Here is a 24414-nt window from a genome sequence, read left to right on the forward strand (position 1 = left end):
AGGGGTTGGAGGCCCTAAGGCCAGCCACTCGGACGGGATTTGTCTGCATCACCACTGGCTCACCGCCTGACTTTATGAATGGGGACGTATTAATCAGTGACCGTACAGAAGACTGTTCGTAAAAACTGGACGGACCCCTTTCGTTTGTGAAGTGACCACGGTGTTATTGTGGCACTTTAAGGTGACATCCCTTTCATACTGACAAAATCCAGTTCATGAGCGATGATTTCATTAGGAGTTTATAAATTGCGTAAATGCTTTTTGAATGAATGCTTCTGTTAATTTACGATTGTTGAAAATTTAGGACACAATTAAAGCATCACATTTCTACATTTGATTAAATGCATCAAAATACTTGGCATTTTGCTTGAATATCAATTATTCTTTACGGAATGAATCGTTCAAAAAAATGATAGCTATAATAATATATACATTTTTTGGCTTTTTTATCTGGAAGTTATGTTTTGCATGAATGCCATCATACAAGTTGCAGCTCATCACTTGTTACGGCTTTTTTGTTTTTTAGGTATGTCACGATGTTTGTTGTAAAGTGAATGGCATTACACTTCTGGACTCTTGGTCGGACAAAAAAGTTCATTTAAATATGACATGATTTTTTAACTGTTTTCCCGAAAAAGAAAAAAAACATTTTTGCAACCCTAATGAATTCTCAAAAGAGGTATTCATTTCAGTTTTAGTCAACGTTGCATTAAATATAATGCTTTATCATTTTAGGCCTAGCGGAGGAAATAGCATTTCATTATTGAGTCATTTGCATTTTTTAATTCCATTCGGCATGGCATGTAGCACGATATTCCTGTCCTCCACATTTACTTATTGCTTGGAATTTCACCATTGAAGACATCCACATTAGATAACCATGATACCTGGTTGTTCACATACAGGATATCCACAACCTTTTTAGAGGCAGGGGAATCTTTCTGGTGAAAGTGTGGGTCAGAGGCTAAAGTGGTTGAATTCCTGAGGAGGCCCCACTCTGCTTGCCTGACCTTTTGAACGGGACCTGGCTTTACCTTTTTCCTCAGAACCGTCCACCGAAAACATCTGCTGGAAAAACTCAGCATCCCTCACACAGATTCACCAGCTAATAGAGCTCGGAACTGCCCTCTTCAGCTTCTCCAAGTGTAGGTCACTGGGGAGTGGTTATTATATTCTTGCCTATTCATGCCTGATGACCCACGTAATATTGTTCTTCCATTCCAATTCTATTTAAGGAGACGTGTAGGATAAAAAAAAAAAAAAGCATTAACCGTGTGGGTTGAAATTCAGTTTCTCGTTTCAAGCCCATTCTTTGGCTTGTGAGTGAGATTTAATACAAAGCTTGTGTGCGCATGTTTTGCATTTTGTTCTTGACCGTGTAAGAATATTTGTGAAATGCTAATGGCAGACTGTGGGATCCTTGACTCCCGCAAAGAGCATCCCCCTTTGCCTCCCTCTCCTTCCTGCGCCTCATTGCAATCCACCGGGACCAGAAGGTAACGGCAGATAAACATCGACGTCCTCGGTGTTGTTGGCACATATCGAAGGCGTGAGACTGCAAGCCAGGGAGTGTTTGTTTGTTGATGGTGAATAGCAGTCACGTCATTGTTTACCATGTTGAGCCTCTAGGACCCATCGAAAAGACCCGACCTGCTTCCTTAACAAAACAGGGAGCGTGGGTGTGTGTCGATGCAGTCAGATGCCTGGATGTATTGTTGGTGATATAATCAAGCTCAGTACGCATTACTTAATTCATCTTCTGTGATTAATATGAGGATACTTGTTAAAAAATATATATATATGGAGGTTCTTCAGATCGGGACACACATCACTTGATGCAGAGTTGTTCAAACGTTGCAGAGGGGTGCAACGTTTGCCTGATACCTGCCACAGCTGTGGGGATACTGGCTTTGTGACTCCCGTTTTCTTTCAGCATCGTTAACGATCAACTGCTCCTCTACGTGTCACTTTTTGTACAATCGTTGCTGGTGATCTGTGTGTGCCGATCGATGTTTGCTTTAACCGGGTCATCCTGACGTGCACCTTTTTAGAGGTTGCCAATATCGCTGACTTTGCACTCTACTGGAGAATCGATTTATTTACAGGGACCCTTAGTTACTGTTAGACCCGGTCAGAGGGGAGACTGTAACCTGCAAGTCACAGAAAAGGCTCTCAGTCATTGGTTTGTTGCTGTACATTTAATGCTTTCAGTGTTTTTTCGCAAGAATATGTTATTATATATATATTTTTATTGTACTTTTTGTTCAAGGGACCAGGGGTTGTAGGGAATGTACCTGTTTCATGCAAATGCTTATTATTCAGTATTTGATGATCAATGAAACCACCATTTTATAGAGCATTTTGCTACAAATATAGTGAGAACATAGCGTAATATGAGTTAAAGCTATAGCGATGGTAATACATAACGAAGAATTTAAATATCAAGGCTACTGTGAGAGGGTTTTTGCTTGTGGTGTAAAAAAAAAAAAAAACTTTATGAACGCAGTCTATCCAATTACTTTGGCACAGCAGCACCAAAACAACATATATTCTGTATATATATATATATATATATATATACTTTTTTTAAAGTAAAGATAGCCGTTCAATGAATTAAATGTATGTTACACTAAAAACAACACACGCCCTGATCCTAAATACATATCAAATCTTTCCTCACCAAAGTGTTTGTGAGAACAACACCATTAAACACCATTTCTGGGGCTTGTTCGAGGGTAGCTCTCATCCCTTGTTCTCAGTGGTGAGTAGAGTAAGCAAAAAAGTTGTAAAAGCATGGTCACTTAATGAATGTATTGACTCACGTAGTAGTTAAAGTACTTATAAGTTTACTACTTGATTAAGTCTTAAAAACGGTTGCAAACAAGTCTATGTACGTTCGAACTGTTCCTCACTTTTTTTTTTTTTTTTTCCCATTTTGCGTGGAACAAATCCACATTAGTGGAGACTCTCAGGTGTCCTTAGTTTAGACAAAGTAGCGTCTTGCTACGGAAAAGGTGGTGCGGGTGTTGGTCCCGGGACGTGCATCTTCTGCCATGATCTTAAACTGTAGCCCCGTCCTAACCGCTCAGTATTTACGATGGAACGCGTGTCCTTAGTGATGCTTGTTCATGTCCATATCCATCGATGGCCTTATCAGCTCTCAACCCTGTTGCTATTAGTTGGCCATGTCAGTGCAACGCTCTGCTGCATTGGACTTTGAACCGGTTGGCGGAACTCTTTGGTTCTTAACAATACTATCAATATGGCAAGGTGTGGGTAGTCTCTGTGTGGCTAATTTAAGCTTCAATGTGAAAGTAAAGTAACTCCTAGAAGGTAACTTGTTCATTGTGATATGTGGTTATTTGTTGGACAGTCATAGTCTGGAACAGTTAAATCCCTCATGGTGCATGTTGTTTTTTTCAAAGAGGTCATCCGTTAAGATCTGAAGTGGATGACAACTCATTTATTTATTGTTTGAGTCCGTCCTAGCAATTACCCGGCCAGGAACATTCGTCCCCCGTGCCTCATTTTAGAATGATTCTCATGAGGGATTCATAGAGATGGACTCATTAAATCACAGGAACATCTCATCCTTAAGCTGGGGACAATGCTTGTTTTATTACATGTTGCAATTTCTCTTTATTTCTGTAGCTTTGGTTGTTTTGTCCTGCACAGTCATTCAACCTTCAGCGAAGACCCACATTAATGTGATCCGGCCTTCATTTTGGGGCTCACATATTCTGATTTGATAGCAGAATCGGGTGGGGGTGGGGGTTTGGAAGAACTCTGTAGAAGGCAAAATAACTTGCTTTTTCCAATTCTCTTTATTTCCATCACATTCACTCCGGGTGCGTCTTCTTCTCATGGCATTTTACTGCGCTGGCCCGGGACGTCCTGCAGAGCCTCATCAGGTTATCGCCGAGGTCCAAGCTGCAACCTTTTGTTGTGCGGTTACACAAAAACACGGCTTTCGGGGCACAAGAGTAGCCATTAACTCCAATTCAGTCTTCAGCTAGTTATGCACCTTCAACCTCTTTGAAAATAGCTACTATTACTAGAGCCTGAATAGCCTGTGGACATTGAATGTGCACCGTGAGCTGGTTAAAGTGCTCCAATGCTTGGCTCTGGCTTGGCCTGACACAAAGCAAAGTGTTTTTTTTACACTGGATGGGCACTGCACTGTTTAAGAAGGTCATTAAATGGCCAGTAGCGGCCTAGGCGGGGCTTTACATGAGATAGTGCTTTATTATTACACATTCTACCTTCTTTATACCACGTTCTTTCAACTATAAAAGTCTCCAGCGTGGGTTAAAAAATAGTCTGACTTGCATGTGAATAATTAATACAGCACAACATTCCAAGTAATGACTTCCTTCTGCCCTGATTCTCTTCCCGTTGGTCACTCTCGCTTTTTAATTGTTATTTATAATGCATGTATTCTTGCCTTTGCAATCCTGGCTAAAACTGCAGAGAAATGACTTCAAACTTGACCTCAGGGGTCTAATTACAAACTGTGGTCGTTTCATCTCTTTTTCCCGTCGTTGAAGCATTCCGGACGACGGGTACCGTGAGGTGGAGAAGTGATGACTGCTGACAGACACTTCAGGACTTACTTCCACTTTCTCCCGTCGTGCCGTTGTACCCAGACCCAGTTATTTCCCATTCCCATTGGGGCTGCAGTCTTTGAACAGAATTTAAGGGAAACCGTAAAACTCCTGTGTAGGTTGCACTGTACGCTGGCCATATGTATAGCAAAATATATGCCTTTATAATCAATGTCATGGTGCAATGAGGAAGCCTAAGTCGCTTATGCCGCAAAAAGTAAACCAGCAACATGGAATTTTCTCTTGAATTCCAAAGCAAAGCTGTTTGAATTCTTTGAAGCCCGCCGCTCATCTGTAACACAATTTTTTTTTTTTTGTTGGAAGGAAAAATGTACACACATGAAATGAATTAGAAGGTGCTGGAATGTGGTCCGTGGATCTGGAGTTGATTTGGAGGGCAGGGATGGCCGTGTTGAGAGAGGCAGTCTTGAGGCCTCCATCACTTGGCGGCTGAATTAGTGCCACAACACCATTTACTCACCATACTGGGCTGTTCCATCTCACTCAGTGGTTTTTGGAGTTTGCTTTAATAAAAAAGTGAATTGTATTACATAACAGATAAAAAAAAAACAACACTTAAAATGTATTATGCCAAATGAAAAGAAAACCTCTGAAGTACTGGATTATTTTTGGTAGGAACTCTGGAGGGATATTTTTATAAGAACTGGGCTCCATGTGCATTTATGCATTTAGTTGTTAGCGTGTGTCTTAGTGGGTGGTTTTTTCGCCATTCACAGTGCTGAGGGGCATTCAGTGCGTGCATAAAGAAATACAGTGTGTGCTCCAAACAACTGCAGTATGCTAAAAATCAAACCAAGGCCGCCAGCACGAGCCTCTCCATCTACATAGTAGGAAGCCACTCCGTGATCTATGGTGTAGTGTCTTTGGATTAAACGATTTGTTCAACCGCTAGTACACCAGTGTAGCTTATCTTACACATTCATTCACATAACTTCTTCAGCTTAAAGCACCTAAAAAAAGCAAGTGCACTGGCATCTGCATCTGATAACCAAGGGGAAACAACTGCTAAATCTTTTTTGATCAGTAAACCTCAGTTAGTCCACCATGATTTGATCTTAGTAGTTTAGTTTAGTAGGTTTTATTAGTAAAAAGAAAATTGAAATGTTTAGTGCTTCAGGAGCAGTGTTTCAAGTGTACACCCTAACTTTTAAAAGTTGATCATAAGCAACGGACAGATTGGGAGATACGACTCTTTTTTTTTTTTTTGCGGCTCGGAGATTTGAACGTTTAGTCACAGCAGTGTGATCGAGTTGCCTTCAGCTGTGGAAAGGCTTTAGCTGGAATGGCATTATTACCAGGAGGGAACTCTGTTGGAGACACACTGGGGGTATGAGAGTATTTGCCTTGGTTCTTTGGGATCGGTGTTTGCTGTTGGGCCAATCCCAGGAGACCAAATAAAGCCCTTCTTCATTCCTTTTTGTAGGTAAGGGTCGACTCAAATGATGTAACATTCTGGCCTGATTTGGACTCTCCAAAGGTTTTGGCTGGAAGTTTTTTTTTTGCAGACTGAATTGACAATTCACATCTCTGTTTGAGATATTTCCGTGGGCTTTGAAAGCTGAAGGAGAAGCCTGCCAGTATCCAACCCCTCCTCTGCCACGGCCTCCGATTGGGCTCACCGGTTCGCCCCTCTGCGGCCATTTCATGCAAAACGAAGAGAGATTAAATTAGAAGCCACGATGTTTTTTTTTATTTTGTTTTTTTCTATGCTGCACTCGGAGGGAAGACCCGGCTCACACGGGGGGGACGAGAGAAGGCGGAGGGTGACGCCCTCCTCCGGCGGCCCGCCGGGGGTCTCGTTACTTTTACTCGTCTGAGCTCAGGGTGAAATCAGCGTGGCTGTTTGTTTGGTTGTCTTTAAGCAGATTAAATGGCAACATATAAGCACAGGCAAATCCAGTGTAATTAGTTGGCCTGAGGCCACAGCTAGCCTCTCTCTCTCTCTCTCTCTCTCTCTCTCTCATTCCTCTGCCGAGGAGTTGGGAGTGTGCGTGATCCAGTCCTCGGTCTCGATCCATTCTCTTTTACAGCTCTGCGTCTCTCTCGCCGTCAAATTCTCCTGACATTTCATGCAGACTCCGTTCAATGGCGTCTCGTGGCTGAATTGAAATCCCATTCTCTTACATCACTTGAAATATATTATCGTAAGCCTCGCCCCTGCCATTGCGTCAAGAGAAGGACGCTCTGCATGTTAAGAACCCCCCCCCCCCCCACTGTATTTTAATCTCCCTCACCAAGGTGTTGTTCAATCATAAGAAAGCTGGGATCTCATCCCTGTCACCCTTTGTACTGTCACACGAGAGGAGAGTCTGAAAGCCTCAGTCGAGGGAGTCCAAAGGACACGTGATGGCAGTGGTACGTTAGCCTCATGCTCTCTTGTGATTTCAGTCACATCTCGGGCCCCCTTGCGGTGAATCTCCATCCCCCTCCCACCCCGCCGTCCGCCCCGAACCCCTCTCTCCGCCTGCCAAGTATGCGGGGAGGCAAGTCATTCAAGGCGCGAGAGAGGGCTACGTCCCTGCAGAGAATTACAATGAGACCCACCCCCCCCACCCGGGAACATTGCAGCACACCAGTACAGTTACAGCAACCTCCTGCCTGAAGGGGCCTTTGTGGTTTGTTGTGTCCATTTTGTCCACTCGCATAAGAAGAATTTTATTTAAAAAAATATTATTGTTTAATTGAAATTTTATTCACCTGTACATTTTTGGGGGGGGCGGGGGAGGGGGGCAGAGAAATATCATAGACAGACAAGTCTAAACCTGGTCACATAAAACCAAGTCTCCATTACCGGCCTCTTTTAATATACCAATTGATTGTTGATAGACTGATGCGGTGTGTGTGTGTGTGCGTGTGTGTGTGTGTGTGTGTGTGCGCGTGTGTGTGTGCGTGTGTGTGTGTCATATGAGCGTTGCTGTGGAGCTGCTAGCATGTGGTACACCTCAACAATCCGGGATAAGTCACTGCCCAGAACCACCGCGCTCTCTGCACTTTCCCATGGCTCAGGCTGGGATTGAATGCCCAGTTATGTCTTTGCTGTCACACATGAAAGAGCCTCTGTGGTAAAAGCTGAAAAACACCTTACGGGTAATTAGGAGGGGGGGGGGGTCCATGAGAAGAGAGGAAACAACAAACAAACTCCAGAACTAAAAGGCACCACTGTTGGTTGTAAACTTGTATATTTTCTTTTTCCTGAATAGAGTTTGCCTGTGGCTCTTTTGACACAAAAACATCATTGTGAACTTGAGTTGACCTTTGCGTGTTGTTTTCTCCGCTGCTAAAAGCTGGAAATGGGGTTTCTTCATTTAATAATTGTTGAAAAGTACTTCAAAAGATCCGAAACACATTCACATGAAACATTCATTTGAATTAGGGTCATTTTGGGGTCCGGTAAATTTCATTTTATAAGTGTGAAAAGCATTTTTTTTTTGCCACAGTTGCCTTTTATGACCCCCCCAACTTTTTCTTTTTCAGGCCTCAAAGCTGATAACCTGCCCAAGACGTGCAGCTCTAAACAGTTTGTATGCAAGGACCAGGTGACGTGTATCTCTAAAGGCTGGCGCTGCGATGGGGAGAAGGACTGTCCAGATGGCTCTGACGAGTCACCAGATATCTGTAAGTATGCAGCTTCTAAAACTGGCTAGTTCCATCTTTGCTGCCATGTGCGCCGTCACTTTGCTAACCTTTTCTAAACATTTTCAAATACCGGATGTTGCCACAACGTCGTTGCCGCCACATTAAATCCACGACCCCCTAAATGGCTCTGAAGAGACGACGGCGCAATGTGCCGACGGTTGCATTTGGAGCTGAATAGGAGGGTGGGGGCGAGCCCTCTTCCACAAAAGGACACAGGCTCACAGTGTGTGTGTGTGAGCTCTGCTGAATTACAGCTCTTAATTATGCGGCCGTGTTTAGTCTGAAGGTTCAGGGATGCGCCTGCTCTTGTCCCTCAGAGTTGTGTCCCAGCCACTCTCCTCGTGTCAGCTTCTCCATCCCCATCCCATCCAGAAGACTCCCCCGTCTGTTTATACGCTAATGGGGACTTTACTGTTTGCATGTGCCACACCTAAAATCTGTCATGCCTTCTCACTATTGTCTGTCGGGCAGAGACGAGCCGCTAGGCTGTGTAAATCGTGGCAGAAAACACAAGTGAGTTTTGACACATTAGGGATTAAAGCCTTTGAAAGCGCTCACAGATGCCTTTTTTTTAATTTTCTTTATTCAAAGCTTAGGTAAGGCTGAACAGAATTGATATACTTACATAATGCAGTTAATTTAGCCAAAAGGGGACTGGAAATCATTCATTGTAGTTTTGAAAATAACAGCAATCACAGAACATGAGCAAGTGGACAACTTCACTTGAGGAAGCTACGCCATTTGGTTTCCGCCCCCTTTCCTACGAGCCAATTGAACGGAGTGAATTCTCCATAGCACTTATGTAATTTGGTGACACAGACAATGAAGTGATTCATCTTCTGCACGAAAAAGATGGAGATCTGTGTTTTGCCAGAACATCAAGATACGTTCTGCTGAATTACCCGCTTCCCGGGGGCTCTACCCCGCCTGTCACTTCACCTTTTTAGCTAAGGCGCTTCTCTACTCATGAGAGTTTCTCAGGCAGTCTGTTACAGCCATTAATGTACACTTTCTTAGCACAGGGCTACGTGTTTGCAGTCTAACAAGCGCAGTCAAAGGGCACGGCGCCTTGTAAGTACCACGGTGAAAATCAGCCAAACTGTGATTTTTTTATTTATTATTTTTTTTTATCCACAGGTTTTCAGAGGATCCAATGAATGTGGGTCGTGTTTGCATAAGAGCACTGCAGATAAAGCTGCAGAGTGAATTGGCCTGAGCTCGCGTAGGGGGAGAGATGGGAGAGTCGGGACGAGTGTGACTGGAGGAGGAAGTTATTTAAAATCCTGCTCTGACTCACTTGTTGTCTTGGCTTTTCCATTCACCTGGTGATACTGTTTGCAGGGCGTCAGTGCGGTTAAACCGTTGAGCTGCTAAGGATGTAGTAGTATATAAAGGCAACATTGATCCCCCCCCCCCCCCCGAGACGGGGACTGAAAATCTGGAACGGCTGAAAATGTATTTTATTTTAAAAGTTCAAGGTGTCATTTGTTTTATCTTCTGCTCCCTTTTTCTCAGTCGCAAAACTCCCCAAACCAGCCACCTTCTCTTCCGAGCTTCGTTTATGAAGAAAAGGGAACCATTCTGAATGCAATCTGACAAATGTCTAGTTCCGTGTGTTAATGTTGATGGGAATTAGAGTGGCGTGCTATATAATTACGACATTATCTCCAGTTCAAGTTAATTACTAACCACAGGCTGTGTTCACAGGGAGAGTAGACAGAGAGATTTCACAAGGCTGAAAACGGTTTCCTCTTATTTTCTTTCTTTTCTTTCCGCCTTCCTCCTCTCCCTTCTGTGGCAGCTCGGTTGTACTCTGATCTCGGTGCGGGATCCAAACACACCCAGATAACGACAAGATAAGACGGAGCGCGGGGCGCACGCGGCAAACGGGGATCGCTGTTTCCTGAATAGCGTCTCGTTTGAAAAGGGAATTCAGGGAAATAAGAATCTGTCTGCATCATTTCGTTCGTCGGGATGAAAAAAAAAACACACGATGCCGACGTGGCCGAAGCGCCACTTTTGTTTTCAGGGGAAAGGCCGGCGGTTTTGTTTGCGGTGACCAGGAATTCCCTCGCTGTCTGAGAGGTGCTTTTGTCCGCTGGAGATCTTCTGATCTACACCTCTGGTACCGGTGCTGGAGAAGAAAGTGCACTCCTGACTATAATACCGCGTGGAGCTCTAATTGCCACTCGTTCCCAAACCATTTATCTCAGCTGTAATTATGTTGAGGAGTTAACGACAGACCTCTGCCACAGTGCTGGGGCCGTAATGGCGTGGAAATGCTTTTGTTGAGGTGGCCGTTGACGCCGATGTTGTATATGAGGACCCTTTATCCTGTGGGGCTGTTCACTGAATCGAGGTGATTGGATGGTAACATGCATTCATGCACGTATTTGTATATATGCATGACCACAAGTGGGTTGGTGGGGCATCTGGGCAGGTTTCTAGCTGTTGGGCCGTCATAGCCCGTCACCACCTTCCTCTCGTCGCCCCCTGTTTGCAATCGAATAGCCATCTGCAATCTGCGTGTGCCATGCCCTGTCTGCAGGTGTCTGCCAGGGACTGACTCCCCTCTCTACGTGGCTTCAATCGGTTTCAGGCAAGCCAGTTTGCCTCAATTATACAGGCTCCAGGCTCAGGAAGTGGTTTGCTCTGTGTGTGTGTGTGTGTGTGTGTGTGTGTGGGACGGAGGTCTCTCTCTGCAGGAGGGTTTGTGGTAGGTAGTTAAAGGGTTATCTCGCATCCGTCACAGAGGTTCACAAACGGTATTACTAAAAACTATCCCTTTTAATTTAAGATCACTTCTGGTTTTTACCTTAAAGCTCAAAGATGTGCTGTGTCACAACTTTCGTTTTATTTAGTGGTTCCATTGGAATAGTTGCTGTGCAAAAAAAGACTTTCTGTCTGTATGCAATTATTATGATTTTTTGTGTGAACCGCATTCTCTGTGGTTTAGGGGAACGCTACCATGTAAGCACTTTCTCCATCATGAGGAGTGCTTGAAAGAATCCCTTTCATCGTCAAAAAACTCTATGCAGCAATTGTCTGCGCCTAATTCTCTGTTAGACTTTTTAGCCCCCAATTTAGCATGAAAATGTCAACAGGAGGGCTTCTAAGCAGGGGGTGGAATGCATCTCAATCATGCAAATACACAGCCGCTCTTCTGCCAAACATTACTATCTACTTTCATTCAGGCTGAGATGAAGTGAGGTAACTGAAAGGTTGCATATGCACTGCCCTTCTCCGTAGGGGAGTAGGAGAACAGCACCCACATATGCATGTTGTTGATGCTTGAAAGTCATTTTGAGGGCATGTACACTGGAATGCACTTTCATACTGAAACCGAGGGACCCGTGGATGTAAAGGCTTCGACGTGACAATAGACGGAGGTGGATCACGTTAAGCTTCCACTTAACAAGGGCTCTCATGTCTTTGACCTCCCGTAAACTCCTTCAAAAAGTTAGTTTGATGTCAGAGTAGTGGTTCACGACGGGTTTGAAAGCTGCTCAACTGCTTGCGCTTTACAAGTAACACACAGCGCTGTGTCCAGCCCCTTGGCCCGCACACGTGCCGCGACCTGGTCGGCGACTGAGGTATCGCATCCGTGCTGCTGCCTAAGGTGGCCAAACAATAAAGTCATCTGTCCATCTCTTGCCCCCCCGAGCCCTCACCCCGTACACTCGCCAGTCCCGTCCTTTGTCCGGACCGTCAGCCCCCCCCCCCCCCGACGACCAGGAACAGCCTACTGCTGAGGACGTGAAGAGCCTTTGCGTTAGAGAAAAGGGGAAGATTAGCATTTAGGCTGAGGAGGAAAATGGAAATGACTCAGTAAAAGCTTAACCATTTTCTTTAAAAACAGGCCTTCACCGTAAAGCTGAGGTGGTGGGGGGGGGAGGAGTCTTTACAGGGCCATAAATCCGTCATGTAGCTGCAGGGGGGCACCATGCATGTGCAGGGTAGGAAGGTCTGTAGCGGCAGTGGTTGACCCACTGCTTCCAGAGAGGAAGGAGCAAAGCCCCGTAAATCCCTCTGGTCTGTGGCGCTGAGCCCTTTTCGGCCTCAGCAGCCTATCAGCAGACAGGGAACACGGGGCGCTCTCACGCCACACAGGCACCACTTCGCTTTCTCCGCTGTCTCCTCCACGCCCCGTCTGCCTCGTTCGCTTTCTTTCTTTCTTTCTTTCTCTCTTTCCTGTCTCCCACCGTCTTCCTCTCTGCTTGTCAAAGCAGGCAGAGACGCTAGACTCGACGTCGTCTCTGGTCCCCAGTCCTCATATCTCATCTCAAGTCGTTCCTCCGGTTTAATTGCCTCAGAGCTTCCACCCCCCCCCCCCTCCCCCCCTTGGCTGGTTTGATGGTTTGTTTTTGCTAGCTGGCTCTTTGTATGTTACTTTTGGGGAAATGTGCTGCGATGCTTTTTCTTACACAAGCACGGTTTAGTCTGTGGAAACACATTTAGCAGACCTCTGTTAAAAAAAAAAAATAAATGCAAAACTTTCAACAAGCAGGTGTTTTAGATTTAACAGATTTGTGTTCATGTTTTACTGGAAGTATTCAGCTTTCAGCAACACTTTGCCCAAGCGCGGCCTTTTCAGTGCCAAACCCTCCGGCCCTGTAACCTTCAATGGTTTCTGTAAAACGTAATATATATAGTAATATATAATGTTATCCATCCATATCCCCGGTATGTGCACAAAATATAGTTGCTCATTTGGTGTGCTGTGAATCCTGTGGGCTGCGGTCAGGGTCAGGAGCAGCCACGTGCTTTCTGCCGCAACGTGTGATTCCAGCGAGTCGGGGGAGGGTCGGGCAGCGGGCTGACCTTCCTGTCGGCCCGCACAACACGTTCATTGGAGCCGACGGCAGACTTTATTGGGGGGGGGAGTCCGGGACTCGCATTGGAACCTGTCAGAGCAGGAAGAAAAGCAGACTTTTACGCTCGGGACAAAAGATCGACAGGGGACCTGAATTTAAGGTCATTGCATAAATACGGGGGAACTGAGGGATGGGGGATGGTGGGGTCCAGAGGTTAAGGTTTTTTTTAAGGGCGGCACAAATGGTTGGAGATCGTCTTTCACGTCACAACCCTAATGCCCGAACTGCAATGTCAGACAAGTTAGTGGAGCCGCGAGAGAGGGATGAGCGCTCTCGTTGTACACTGCTCAGGGGAAAGTAGAATACTGTTTTTGCACAAAAGGAATATTTCACTCCAAAGAGCACATTCTGCAATAAGAGGTTAAATAGAGAGAGAGAGAGAGAGAGATATCATGCAGCGGATAGGAGAAAGATTGGAACAATAAGATCCCTGAGGATATGCTGATATCATTGTTAGCTGATCACACAGTTTAGTGCAATAATGTAATTATCCTCACTCTGCCCTCTAATAGGTGTGACGGTTGTAATTTTCCTTTTTTTACTCTTATCCACTGCAACATTCTTACATTGTTCTCACTCGCAGTCTGCAAGGCTTCCACGCTCCCTAAAAGGAGCTGCTCTCCCAGTGATGGATACGTTATTGTTCTGCAATAATTGTATGCTTTCACTCTTGGAGCAAATTCTGTAGGTGACATTTAAAGGAAACCTTACCTACTTTGGTCACTGGAGCATTCCGGATTCAATTCTCCGTATTTCTTTTCAATTCCCTTTGTAATACCTTACTTGGGTTTTTCTTTCCGCACTGAATTAAGTGTGAAAAAGGTTTCAGAACCGGATTTTACATTTCCTTGTCGTGGCCCCATAACAGATAGATTTGATAGGTTTGAGAGTGATTTAAATGATTTGTTTGGCGGATCTGCCATGTTATCTTCGCCATCTGATTTGCACAGCAATCCTCTATTTCCACGAAAGGATGACTCAGGAAATGGGCCCCTGCCAGGAAGAAGGGAGCTTATTGTAATACACTGCCAACAACTTCCCAAACTGGAGCAGGGAGTACAGGGTTCATCTCCATTGTACCTCCTGCAATGTTATTCAACCCTCCATATTGTCCTTTCTGTTTATTTTCCTGCTCCCTATTCAGCTCCTGCCAAGGTTTTACTATGTTGTGGAACTCAATTATTGACGCCTGTTGTGTGTTGTTTCCAAATCTTGGGTGTCGTGTGACTGCCATGCAGAGCACAGACACTGAATCAGTAGATCATTTTATTTTATTTTATCTGCTCAATCCCCGGCACATCACATTCTGCCAAATACACGCACATGGATGCCATGCAACAAATCCACAGATTTGGGCAGCGTGTGTCAGTTCAGATGAATTTTACTACAACTTACTCAAAGAAGATTGTTGACGATGTTAATGTTAAATCCGTGGCAGTTTTTTTTCTTCTTTAATTTCCTGTGCACGGGGCAGTTCATTATTGATGCTGCAGTTTACGATGAAATCCCCAGGTTAGTAGTTTATTGAATGTAAATCAGACTGGCTTAGAGGCCGAGGTTGTTGGACTCTCCCTAAGCCAGATGTATTGCAAGTTATTTCTCTGTTTGAATGTGGCACATTTTTGCACTCGAACTGTTGTGGCGGGACCATTATGGAACCCCTTGTCACTTTTTAAGGTACTCAAGTTACATTTCATGACGTGTGTGGTTACTAATCTCTTGAAAGGATGGAGATGACTCGAGAGGACGGAACGCTATCCCCAAAGTCTCAGTTCGGTTAAGGAAACAATCAACGTGCACAAGGGTCAAATTAACTGGATTTTGTTTGCTTTATATTTGGACACCAAAGACTTGTCTGAGTCTCATTATTTTTTTTATTTTTTTTTACAAGTTCACTTAATATCATCTCAAACCCTCTCAGCGCCGTACGTAACCCTACAGATCGTTTCCTGTGAAGGCGGTCAACTTTCTGTCCCTGCTTCTAGTTGTGTTTTTCTAAAATGGGTCAGCAGATGTTGGAGGAGGAAACTGTTTGTTTCGCAGCGTAGGCTGAGAGGAGAAATCTAGAGTGGGAGAGAATTAAGGATAGACACCCTATCTGTTCTATATTCTGGTGTAATTCTGGAAATAAAGAGCGCTCTGCTTTTTTCTGGATCAGAGGAGATCACGTTGTGTCTTTTGCCGTCCACTCCCCACTAGATTTATTGGCGTTAAACAGTGATTTTAATAATTTTCCACTCTTTGCCATGCTGTGCATGTTTGCACACATGGTTCAAGTGTCCATAATACGCGATTAGAGTTGTGTAAGATTAGGATAAAGAAAGTCTTGAGATTTATTTACTCTTGTGCTGCTGTTAAAAAGGTTTCCTTATTTTGGTCTTGAAAGATCTTTCAAAGTGTGACGATGATGTACAGGCTACGGTTTAAACGTCAAAACACACATTTTAATTCTTTAAATGTTTCCTTCTGGTTTCTTTACTTCTGCTACATTTTAAACAATTATTTGTCTTGTATTTTGCTTTGTACCACTGTTTCTCCTCACATGTGTGTATCTTGTTTTCCAGGCTCAAACAGGGTGAATCAGTGTCCTGTCAATGAACACGGTTGCCTGGACCTGGATGTGTGCATCCATATGAGCAAAGTGTGTGATGGAGTCCCCGACTGCTCCGATGGATGGGACGAGGGCCCTCACTGCAGAGGTAATGAACACGATTACAACGGAAGTTCTCTTTCCAGGGAAGAAAAGTCATTAATTAATCAACCAGCCACGGTGTGACACTGTTTCCCCCAATCCCTGTGGAAATGAAGAGCATCGCGTCCAGATGCAGCTGGAGAAGAATCTGGTCAAATCCTTCTCTATGAATTAGTTGATGGTCTCTCAATGGAGTCGCTCGATCCATTGCTCGTTCTTCTGTCTTTGTTGCAGCAGACCAGGAATCAAACACTGGCCACCTATAGAGTATGGTTTCAGAATTGGACAAGGCGGTCCAGTCATATCCCACTAAGACGCTCACCCTGCTAATAGTTGCTATGTCTCATGTTGGCATACGTAATTTAGCCTCCGTTGTATCAAGTCAATCAATCGGGTCTTTCTGGACCAAAGTCCCGGAACAGGAGTTTGGTCCATCCATTTGCTCAAACAATGTTTGTAACCCCATTTAATCTTATCTCTTCTACTTTTTGGAACATTGCAAACCATTGACCCAGGCTTCAGTATCTGTAATTGATTTAAATGAGTTTTGTTATAGATAAAGAATAAAAAAGCTTTGGTGCATTCTAGACCCTTTGGTGATATGGTTTATCCTGCAGAGCGGGACCACTGTTGGGCAGATTAAGTGGACAGTAGTTCATAGTGGGTGAGCAGTGTTGGTTTCCCACACACTGGTCATCATGTGGAAATGATCAAGCGATGATGTCATTGAATCACTGCATGCGCCCGAAGACACGAGTCCAGCTGTCCCAAGTAAAGCACCGCTCGCACACCTACACGTTCGCAGGCTTTTAATGCATGCACGTAATCACACATGCACAATCAACAGTTCACTCACACGGTGACATTCGTGCAAACATACCCCCAAACACACCCATTACACCACGCACAAACACGCCAGCAGTGTGTCAAGAAGGTTTACGTTGCCGTTTGTGAGCTCCTCTCTTTTCAGTGAAAGGCCTGGCCTTTCACGAGCATATAGTGTTTGCTTGTACTGCAGGTTGTGCAAGTGGACCAGGACACTGATCCCTGAAAGCAGACTTTGTCAGCTGGTGTGTCCAGGAAAGTCTACCAAAGTTGTTGACAACATAGAAACGGGGAGTGGAGGCAGGAATTTAATCTCACTGAAACACATTTTCTCAGCATTTTCAAAGTGTGCGGCGATGCACAGGATTAGATGGCGTGGTTTGAGTTAAGAATCACTGTATAAGGGAGTACCCTGGTTGACTCTGGTGCTGACTCTGTGCTGGGTGAGGAATTTTGTACGCGCAATATGGTCCCAAGTTTCAAACACATCACTCTAATCCTACACTTGGCCATGACAGGCTACGGCTGTCATGGCCAAGTTTAAACAACACTGACTGGCCATAAAGTATCCCTAGTTTGTGCCATGATCTTACTACAGCTGTGGGAAGCACCATAGGCCTGAGACCTATTGGAAGAACTTCTCCGATGGCCCAAGAAGGGAGCATACTGTGTACATGTATGGGACTTATTCTGTGTTCTTACACGATCCAAACCGTCCAAATCCAAACATTTTCTTTGTCACCTTTAGTCAAAACACAGGGCAAGGCCTATATTCAAAAGATTATTTCGATGTAGCCTTCTGAGCCAATTGGCAGTTGTGTTGTTTTTCTCTCCTATAGGTAAAAGTTGAACCTTTTCATTGATCTGAAGCCCTGCCTTTGTCCTTAGCCTGGCTTACTCAGAAGTGACTAATTGATTGGGAAAATAAAACGGGGTCATGACAGTACTCTTGAGAGTTCTTCCCTTTTTTTTTCCTCAAAGGGCTCCCTGATTATTGTAGAGGCTTAATGCTGTTGTTTATCCCTGCAGTGGGTTTTCTTTGTCCTTCATGCCTCACTAATGACAATCGATCACCGGCTACTTGAGGCAGCCTGCAGTAAGTAAGTATCTTTATGCAAGAGTGGGTCTCGACCTAAATGAGTTTATTGGCTGCAGTTAGGTTTGTCCCGCATGACAAGACCTGTTTTATTACCATTGTCTTTGCCCGTCACTGTATTTAGAGACACAGGGTGCTGGGAAGCTGTTGTGTTTTTCTTGGTTCCTTATGGGCTGCAGAGTGAAGACAATCAGAGTTTTAGATCTTCTTAAGCAAGTTAAACTGTAGTGAGTTTGGGAATGATTTTTGCCACAATGTTTACTTTGTGTGTGTGTGTGTGTGTGTGTGTACTGCGTGTGTACATTTGTGTTTGAGTATTTGTGTAAGCATGCGTCGGGACAGCCTGCTGCCACTGTTTGTAACATGAAAGCTACTGTTTGCTCATTACTCAAGCCACTGCCCTGCTTGTGTTTGCACATAGTTATTCTGTCCCCTTCTGACTCTACAGCTCCACACAATTGCCAATAAATAAACCTTACACTCCAAATTGCTGAGCCTACGCTCACATTAACACCTTTGTATTCACATATTTGTCTCATTTAAGTACGATTTGCCCTTCTCAGAGCGTCATGCTGTTCAGTAATGCAGCATCTAACCAGTTTGTGATAGAATGCACCAAATAAACACAGTTTCCCCAGTATGAAATTGTCCAAGCGAGTGCCTGATTGTGTGTTTAACGGAACATGGTCTTCTGCTAAACTCCGATGACATTGATTTTTTTTTTTTTTTTTTTTCTTTTCAAAGTTTCCAAACTCGTCACACTATTTTGTGCAATGCTAGAATGCAAACTGATTATGTGAAGGGTATGCATAGCCATACAAACCAATCAAAATGGGCATAAACCATTCAGTTTAATTTGCTGGACTGGGGTAGGAAGACGGTAGGCTCCTGTCTGCTGCAGGTGGAGGACCGGGGCATGCGTGGACCCGTTTACAGACCGTGAGAGCACAGAGGTAGGAATGTCCTGGGAGTTAACTCCCTTCAAAGTCTCACACATTGAAATAACAGTGTCTGATCCAAATGGTACTTTCAATTACGCCTTGGGAATGTGGAAAAGCAGTGAAGCTTCCTTTATTTCTTTTGGGACTTTTCATAAGGGAAGGGATTAGCTTTTCTAGCCGGTCTGATGGATGGAGGAACTGATCTTTTTAAAGACTTGGGTTTTTGTAGCGTAACTTCAGACATGACCCCATCACCACCCGGTCTCTGTTTCACTCAACCTGCCTCACCCCGTTGCACCAGACCTGTCAGCCCCATGAGTGTATTTTAGATGGGAATGTCAACTTCAATATGTATTTTCATATAGCAATGGACAGCGTCTTCTTCTCCTCTTCATGTCTGTGCGGCCAAAGTTGTTTTTCTCATAGTCTCTAATATTGTGTGCTAATCATCTTTTAAAAGTTTATTTGTGAGTATGTAGTAGGTGTGATTATTGGTAACCTCATTATAAGCCTGGACTAGTAAGGGGATTGCATATGGAAATCTTGTTTTCATTATCTTACGTTTAAATTTTTAAAGTTATTGACGCCTGTTGTTTGCACACAACGTTGAGAGGTCTTTGGGTAGAACTCAGTCTAGTGAGTCTTGGAGCTGAAACTTTCTAAACAATCCATATCCTTAATCCCTTTCTACACTAATTTCCATCTCTATTTGCTCCGCCTTTCTCTTCTCCCCCATCTTTCTCCGCTCCTCTTCATTCTTCACTTTCTTCTTTCTGTTTTTCTCATCATAGTTTCTGTCCTCACCTCTTTCCTTTCCCCTGCTCTTACTGTTATCATAAAACAACAAATGTTCTCTGAGGTAATAACAAGCCAAAGAATTTGGATTCACATTCCAGAAACTTTTTTCCCCCAGACTCTCTCAAAGAAAAATTTCCTTTTTTGGGGAATAGGCCAAGAATGTCAATCAAAGAAGTCCCTTAGATTCCACATCAGAAGAACAGTGTTGTTGGATCACTGTTACGTCGTTGCACCAGCTGATGTTGGAGTAGAAGCAGATTCCGGTATCGATCCACAGAGCCTGCGGAGTCGCACTAACGAGCCAAGAGACCGATCCTTTTGACAGGGTTCATAAAAGGAGAACATATATTTGACATATTTTCTGCTGTATATTGGGGTGACATGACCCCCCCCCCCCCCCCCCCCCCATTAATGCGTGGTTACGCCCTTGGCCCGAAGCTATAGTTTCAAATGCCTGTTTGAGTAGTTGAATAAAATGCATCTAACCCTAATATTTTATTATAACAAAAGTGTCTTATCTCATATCTATATATTATTGCGTTCTCAGTTCTAAAGGAATTTAGATCAAACCAATATCTTTAAAAATAATAGTTCTAGCTTTTGACCACAATTTTCTCTTAAAGCGTGATTATGTGATAGGATTTTATTCTCATAAAACACATTATAAACTGATGGATGGGACTTGGCTTTGGCATTTCGGTACTTTGTATAAATACAAAGGTTGATACTGAGATAATGTTGATGATAACGAAAGCAGTACTAATTTTGTCTCCACCATTACTGCCCTACCCCATGTAAATCCAAGCATGCACCTCCTATTGATATCATGAGGGGCGGTGTGGATGCCCCTCCCTTTCATTTCCTGCCAAAATGATGTGTCCTAAAGTTCCCTCTGGGGGCGGGAAAGAAGAGGCCCCCCTAACGCATTCACATCAGCTCGTCCTCCGCATGGCCGGACGAATACACGTGTGTGTGTGTGTGTGTGTAACCCTCTCACTCTCTCTCTCTCTCTCTCTCACATACACTGTCCTGTCTGAGCTCACAGTGGAGATGTGATAGGATACGACAAATGGGCTCTGTGAAGATTGCACCGAGATTAAGATTAGCATTAGTGAGCCGATCTACACACGAAAGTGATCCAGACTTAAACGGGCTTCAATTAGCCTCCATTGTTCAGAATTGATTTGCACTCTAAATTTGATATGTACGCTTGCATCGCTGACTATGTTGGTCTCCACAGTATTTATGTTTTGCATGTCTTTGTTTTTCCTCTGCTTCAGAGGGAGCACCAGGCTGCGCCTCCCATGGGTGCGAGTTTCACTGTGCTGTGACTCACGATGGGCCTGTGTGCTACTGTGGCCACGGCTATGAGCTTGCTGAGGATGGAAAGACGTGTAAAGGTGAGTGGGTGATTTGGCAGATTTTTTTTTCTCGTTTGGTCAAAGTAAAATTCCTAAAATCTAGATTCAGATTGTTTGAGGCAGAATTCAGAACAAAGTATTTGCACCAGGACATTAATGTTCCAGAGGTTGTAGTAAAGTAGTTGCTTTTTTTTAATAGTCAAATGTGCAAAAAAAAAAAACTTTATCTGCACATGCCCAATGCAGCAAATTGTGAATTAGTGCTGTATAATATTTATGTATTTAATCATTGACCGTTTCTGTTAATGTATTTGTATTTCCCCCGCAGATTTCAATGAGTGCAATGTGTACGGGACGTGCAGTCAGACGTGCACAAATACTGACGGCTCCAACACCTGCAGCTGTGTGGAGGGTTACCTCCTGCAGCCCGACAACCGCTCCTGCAAAGCCAAAAATAGTGAGAAGAACCCCAAAAGTGCACTATAAGAAAATTTAGATTATTTATTTATGTTGTAAATGTCTCCCGCTGTATTATACCAGATAGTCTGATGTGCATGGTGTCGAACCTCCTTTAGTTTTAATGGCTTGTTAACTCGAGAGATGTATTGACCTTGTACTCTCCTCCACTAATCTCTTCAAATCCCGATTTTTCTTCTTTTTTTCTCTCCCCTTTTTTCTTTCTATTCCGCTGTCCTGATTACCCTCCCCAGAGCCAGTGGATCGTCTGCCTATGCTGTTGATCGCTAACCTCCATGACATCCGCTGCACCTCCCTGAGTGGCTCTTCGTCGCGGCTGCCCTCCATCGCCACCAAGCAGACCATGGCTATGGACTTCATCTATGCCGAGGAGACCGTCTGCTGGATCGACGTGGGCGACTCCCCCACTGCCACCCAGCTGAAGTGCGCCAGCATCCCCGACCTCAAGAACGTCACTAACATCCGCACCATCAACGTCTCCCTCAGCCTGCACAGTGAGTACTGGTTTAAAATGACGGAGAGCGTTCGTTTCCATGAACTGCTGACGCAGAAAACTGCTGCCTGCTACTGTGACCGTAGAGCCGTGAACAACCAGTGAAAGAGGAATGAATTCCTCGCATAAGAGCACTCGGACTGATTATCAAAGCGTTGCCTGAGTTATCAGGTCGCTCTGTGAAATTTCCGTGCTTGCCTCAGGAATCAAATGCTCAACTTGACACCTTCGAGCTCAGGCAAATGCAAAATGTGAACTAATGCAGCCTCGTACCAGCATCAAAGGGGCAAGTAGATTTGCTGAATCCAGCTTTATTTTATTTTTTTAAAAAGGTTTGTCTTTGAAGAAAAGGGATCTCCGGGCCGACTACTAATTAATTCTGTAGAGTGCCAGTAGCTTATTTATAATAATATGATACATGTCGGGCATTCATTTGCACATTTCTTGGGAACCGCAAGGTTGGTGGTTCGGATCCCGGCTGCTCCAATGTGCCCTGTCAAAGTGTCCCTGAGCAAGACACCTAACCCCAGGTTGCTCCCCAGGCCAAATGGGTTATAATGCAATGTAAGTCGCTTTGGATGAAAGGGTCAGTTAAAAATGACATGTAATGTCATTTTTGATACTACCACATTTGGCCTTAGGCTTTCCCATAGAAGTCCTTTCCGCCCTCACTATTTGTCCCAACTACTGTACATTTTGTCCTGGACTGTGTTTTAGATGGAGAGCAGATGTTTTGTGTGTGTGTGTGTGTGTGTCAGGTCTGGAGAGGTAATGTTCTCAAAGCCATAGTTGTCATCAATACAGACAGAATGTCTTCTTTTGGGCAGTACCAAGAGACACCGGCTAACGTGTGTAGCATGTGAACACTCCCCCCTCTGACTGGCCTGCTCATATAATGCTGACATGATACATCTCTGATTACAAGCCAGACCAGGTTTTTTTTCTTCTTTTCCTCGCCTGGCTGACAGAGCCGTTACTCCGTAAGAATGGGGGCAGAAGGGTAGACAAAACATAAAAGCTAAGGGTGTGGATCAGTGCGTGTGTGCATACGTCTTAGCGTGTGGGAAGCGTTCCCTTGAGAATTGGCCTGTGGCCTCCACGAGCGGACGCGAAAAGAAAAAGGAAAAAACTGTCGGAGAAAGGCGGGGGTTTAGACCCAAACCTGCAACATGATGAGAAGTGCTTCAGCTCAAATCCACTTGAAATGAAGCCTGTGCAACTGGAGACAGACCGGGCAGAGCCAAGGCTCAGAGGCTCCGTGAAGCCCAGCGTCCTAAAAGAGCTTATTTTACAGTGGATTCACTTCTCGTGCGTTGCCCACATACCAACTCGCCCTCATTTCTTCCATTGCTCTGTTTAGTCATCTGAGAGGTAGATGTACAGGAACCCCAAGACAAAAGCAAAAGAGACGAGGGAATAATAAAATGAGAGCGGGAGAGAGGAGCTAGTGATTTGCTGTACCTCGGAGGTGTGTGTGTGTGTGTCTGTGTGTGATCATGCAGATGGTATTTACATTCCTCTGTTCGGTTATGTCAGCCTGCACAGCCCCCACATTCCAGGCTGTCCAGTCAGGTCAACAGATTCATACACACACACACACACACACACACACACAGATTCATAAACCTAAATACTCTTAACTCACTTGGTGACATATTGCCTTTTATGATTTGAGATTTTGTCTGCTGCTGTGCACGTGCTGTATCTCTCCATGTGCTCTCCCGCTTGTGTTCCCCTGCAGAATATTCAAAACCCTGAGTCAATATATAGGTAGTAAGGGACAATTTAATATATAGATAGTAAGGGACGGGTCAATATATAAGTAGTAAGGTACTTCAAATCAAACTAGCACAGTTGCTTATTGTATTTCCTTTATTTTTTCTAGTTTTCTCTAGTTTTTTCTAGTTTTCCTTTGATGCAGCATCAACGATTGTTTATTAAAACTAGCATTAAAGTTTCATCAAATCTTATTTAGGATTCAGAAAGTGCACTTTGGAATTAGGCATAAAATGTAGGAAAAGACTCTGCAGTGCTCACACAATGAGAAAAGTTTATCAAATGTAAAATAAATAAATGTTAAATTAATAAAGCATTACATGTTAGTTTGATTTTCTGTAACTAAGCTGCCGATCTACTTCCTGGTAACACCGGCCCTCAGCACGCCCAGTGTGGATAAATGTTTTGTTTATTACTATATTATAACACCATTTTAAACAAAGACGTATGAGTGTGGATGCAGCCGTAGACAAATACTATACATGAAGATGTTGGTGGAGGCGGTCTTAATTTGGGGTCCGATGTGGAGGCTGAGGTGCCCTCGGTCAATCAGGGAGAACAAACAAGGCTCTGTTTGCCCTTTGGATGACTCCCCATTTTTATGTTGCATCAGTCTGGGCTTTCAGCGGAGATAAGAGCGCAAAGACCACTCAGTTCATTTTTGGCTCTCAGTTGAGTCCAAAAGTAATTCGTGGTGTGTTCTCCACGGATTCAATTGTGGCCTTTTGCTTCGAATGTTGGCTAAGCTTCACCTTTGTGTTGATCGAACTATCAGTCCTTTCTTTTCAAGAGGAACTTGCTCTTTCATCCTGATCATTGA

At 44.2% G+C, this 24414-nt stretch overlaps 1 protein-coding gene across 2 annotated transcripts in view; it reads left to right on the top strand.

The window, feature by feature from the left end:
- Nucleotides 1-24414, top strand: part of lrp1ab (low density lipoprotein receptor-related protein 1Ab) — a 68072-nt gene that overhangs the window by 2140 nt on the left and 41518 nt on the right. For both annotated transcript variants that reach the window (XM_037478926.2, XM_037478927.2), the window contains exons 2-6: nt 8100-8240; nt 15700-15834; nt 20768-20887; nt 21177-21305; nt 21559-21819. In XM_037478926.2, coding sequence (XP_037334823.2) covers nt 8100-8240; nt 15700-15834; nt 20768-20887; nt 21177-21305; nt 21559-21819 — 786 coding nt within the window. The remainder of the gene's footprint in view (nt 1-8099; nt 8241-15699; nt 15835-20767; nt 20888-21176; nt 21306-21558; nt 21820-24414) is intronic.

The sequence above is a fragment of the Pungitius pungitius genome, chromosome 1, assembly GCF_949316345.1.
Source record: "Pungitius pungitius chromosome 1, fPunPun2.1, whole genome shotgun sequence".
NCBI lineage: Eukaryota > Metazoa > Chordata > Actinopteri > Perciformes > Gasterosteidae > Pungitius > Pungitius pungitius.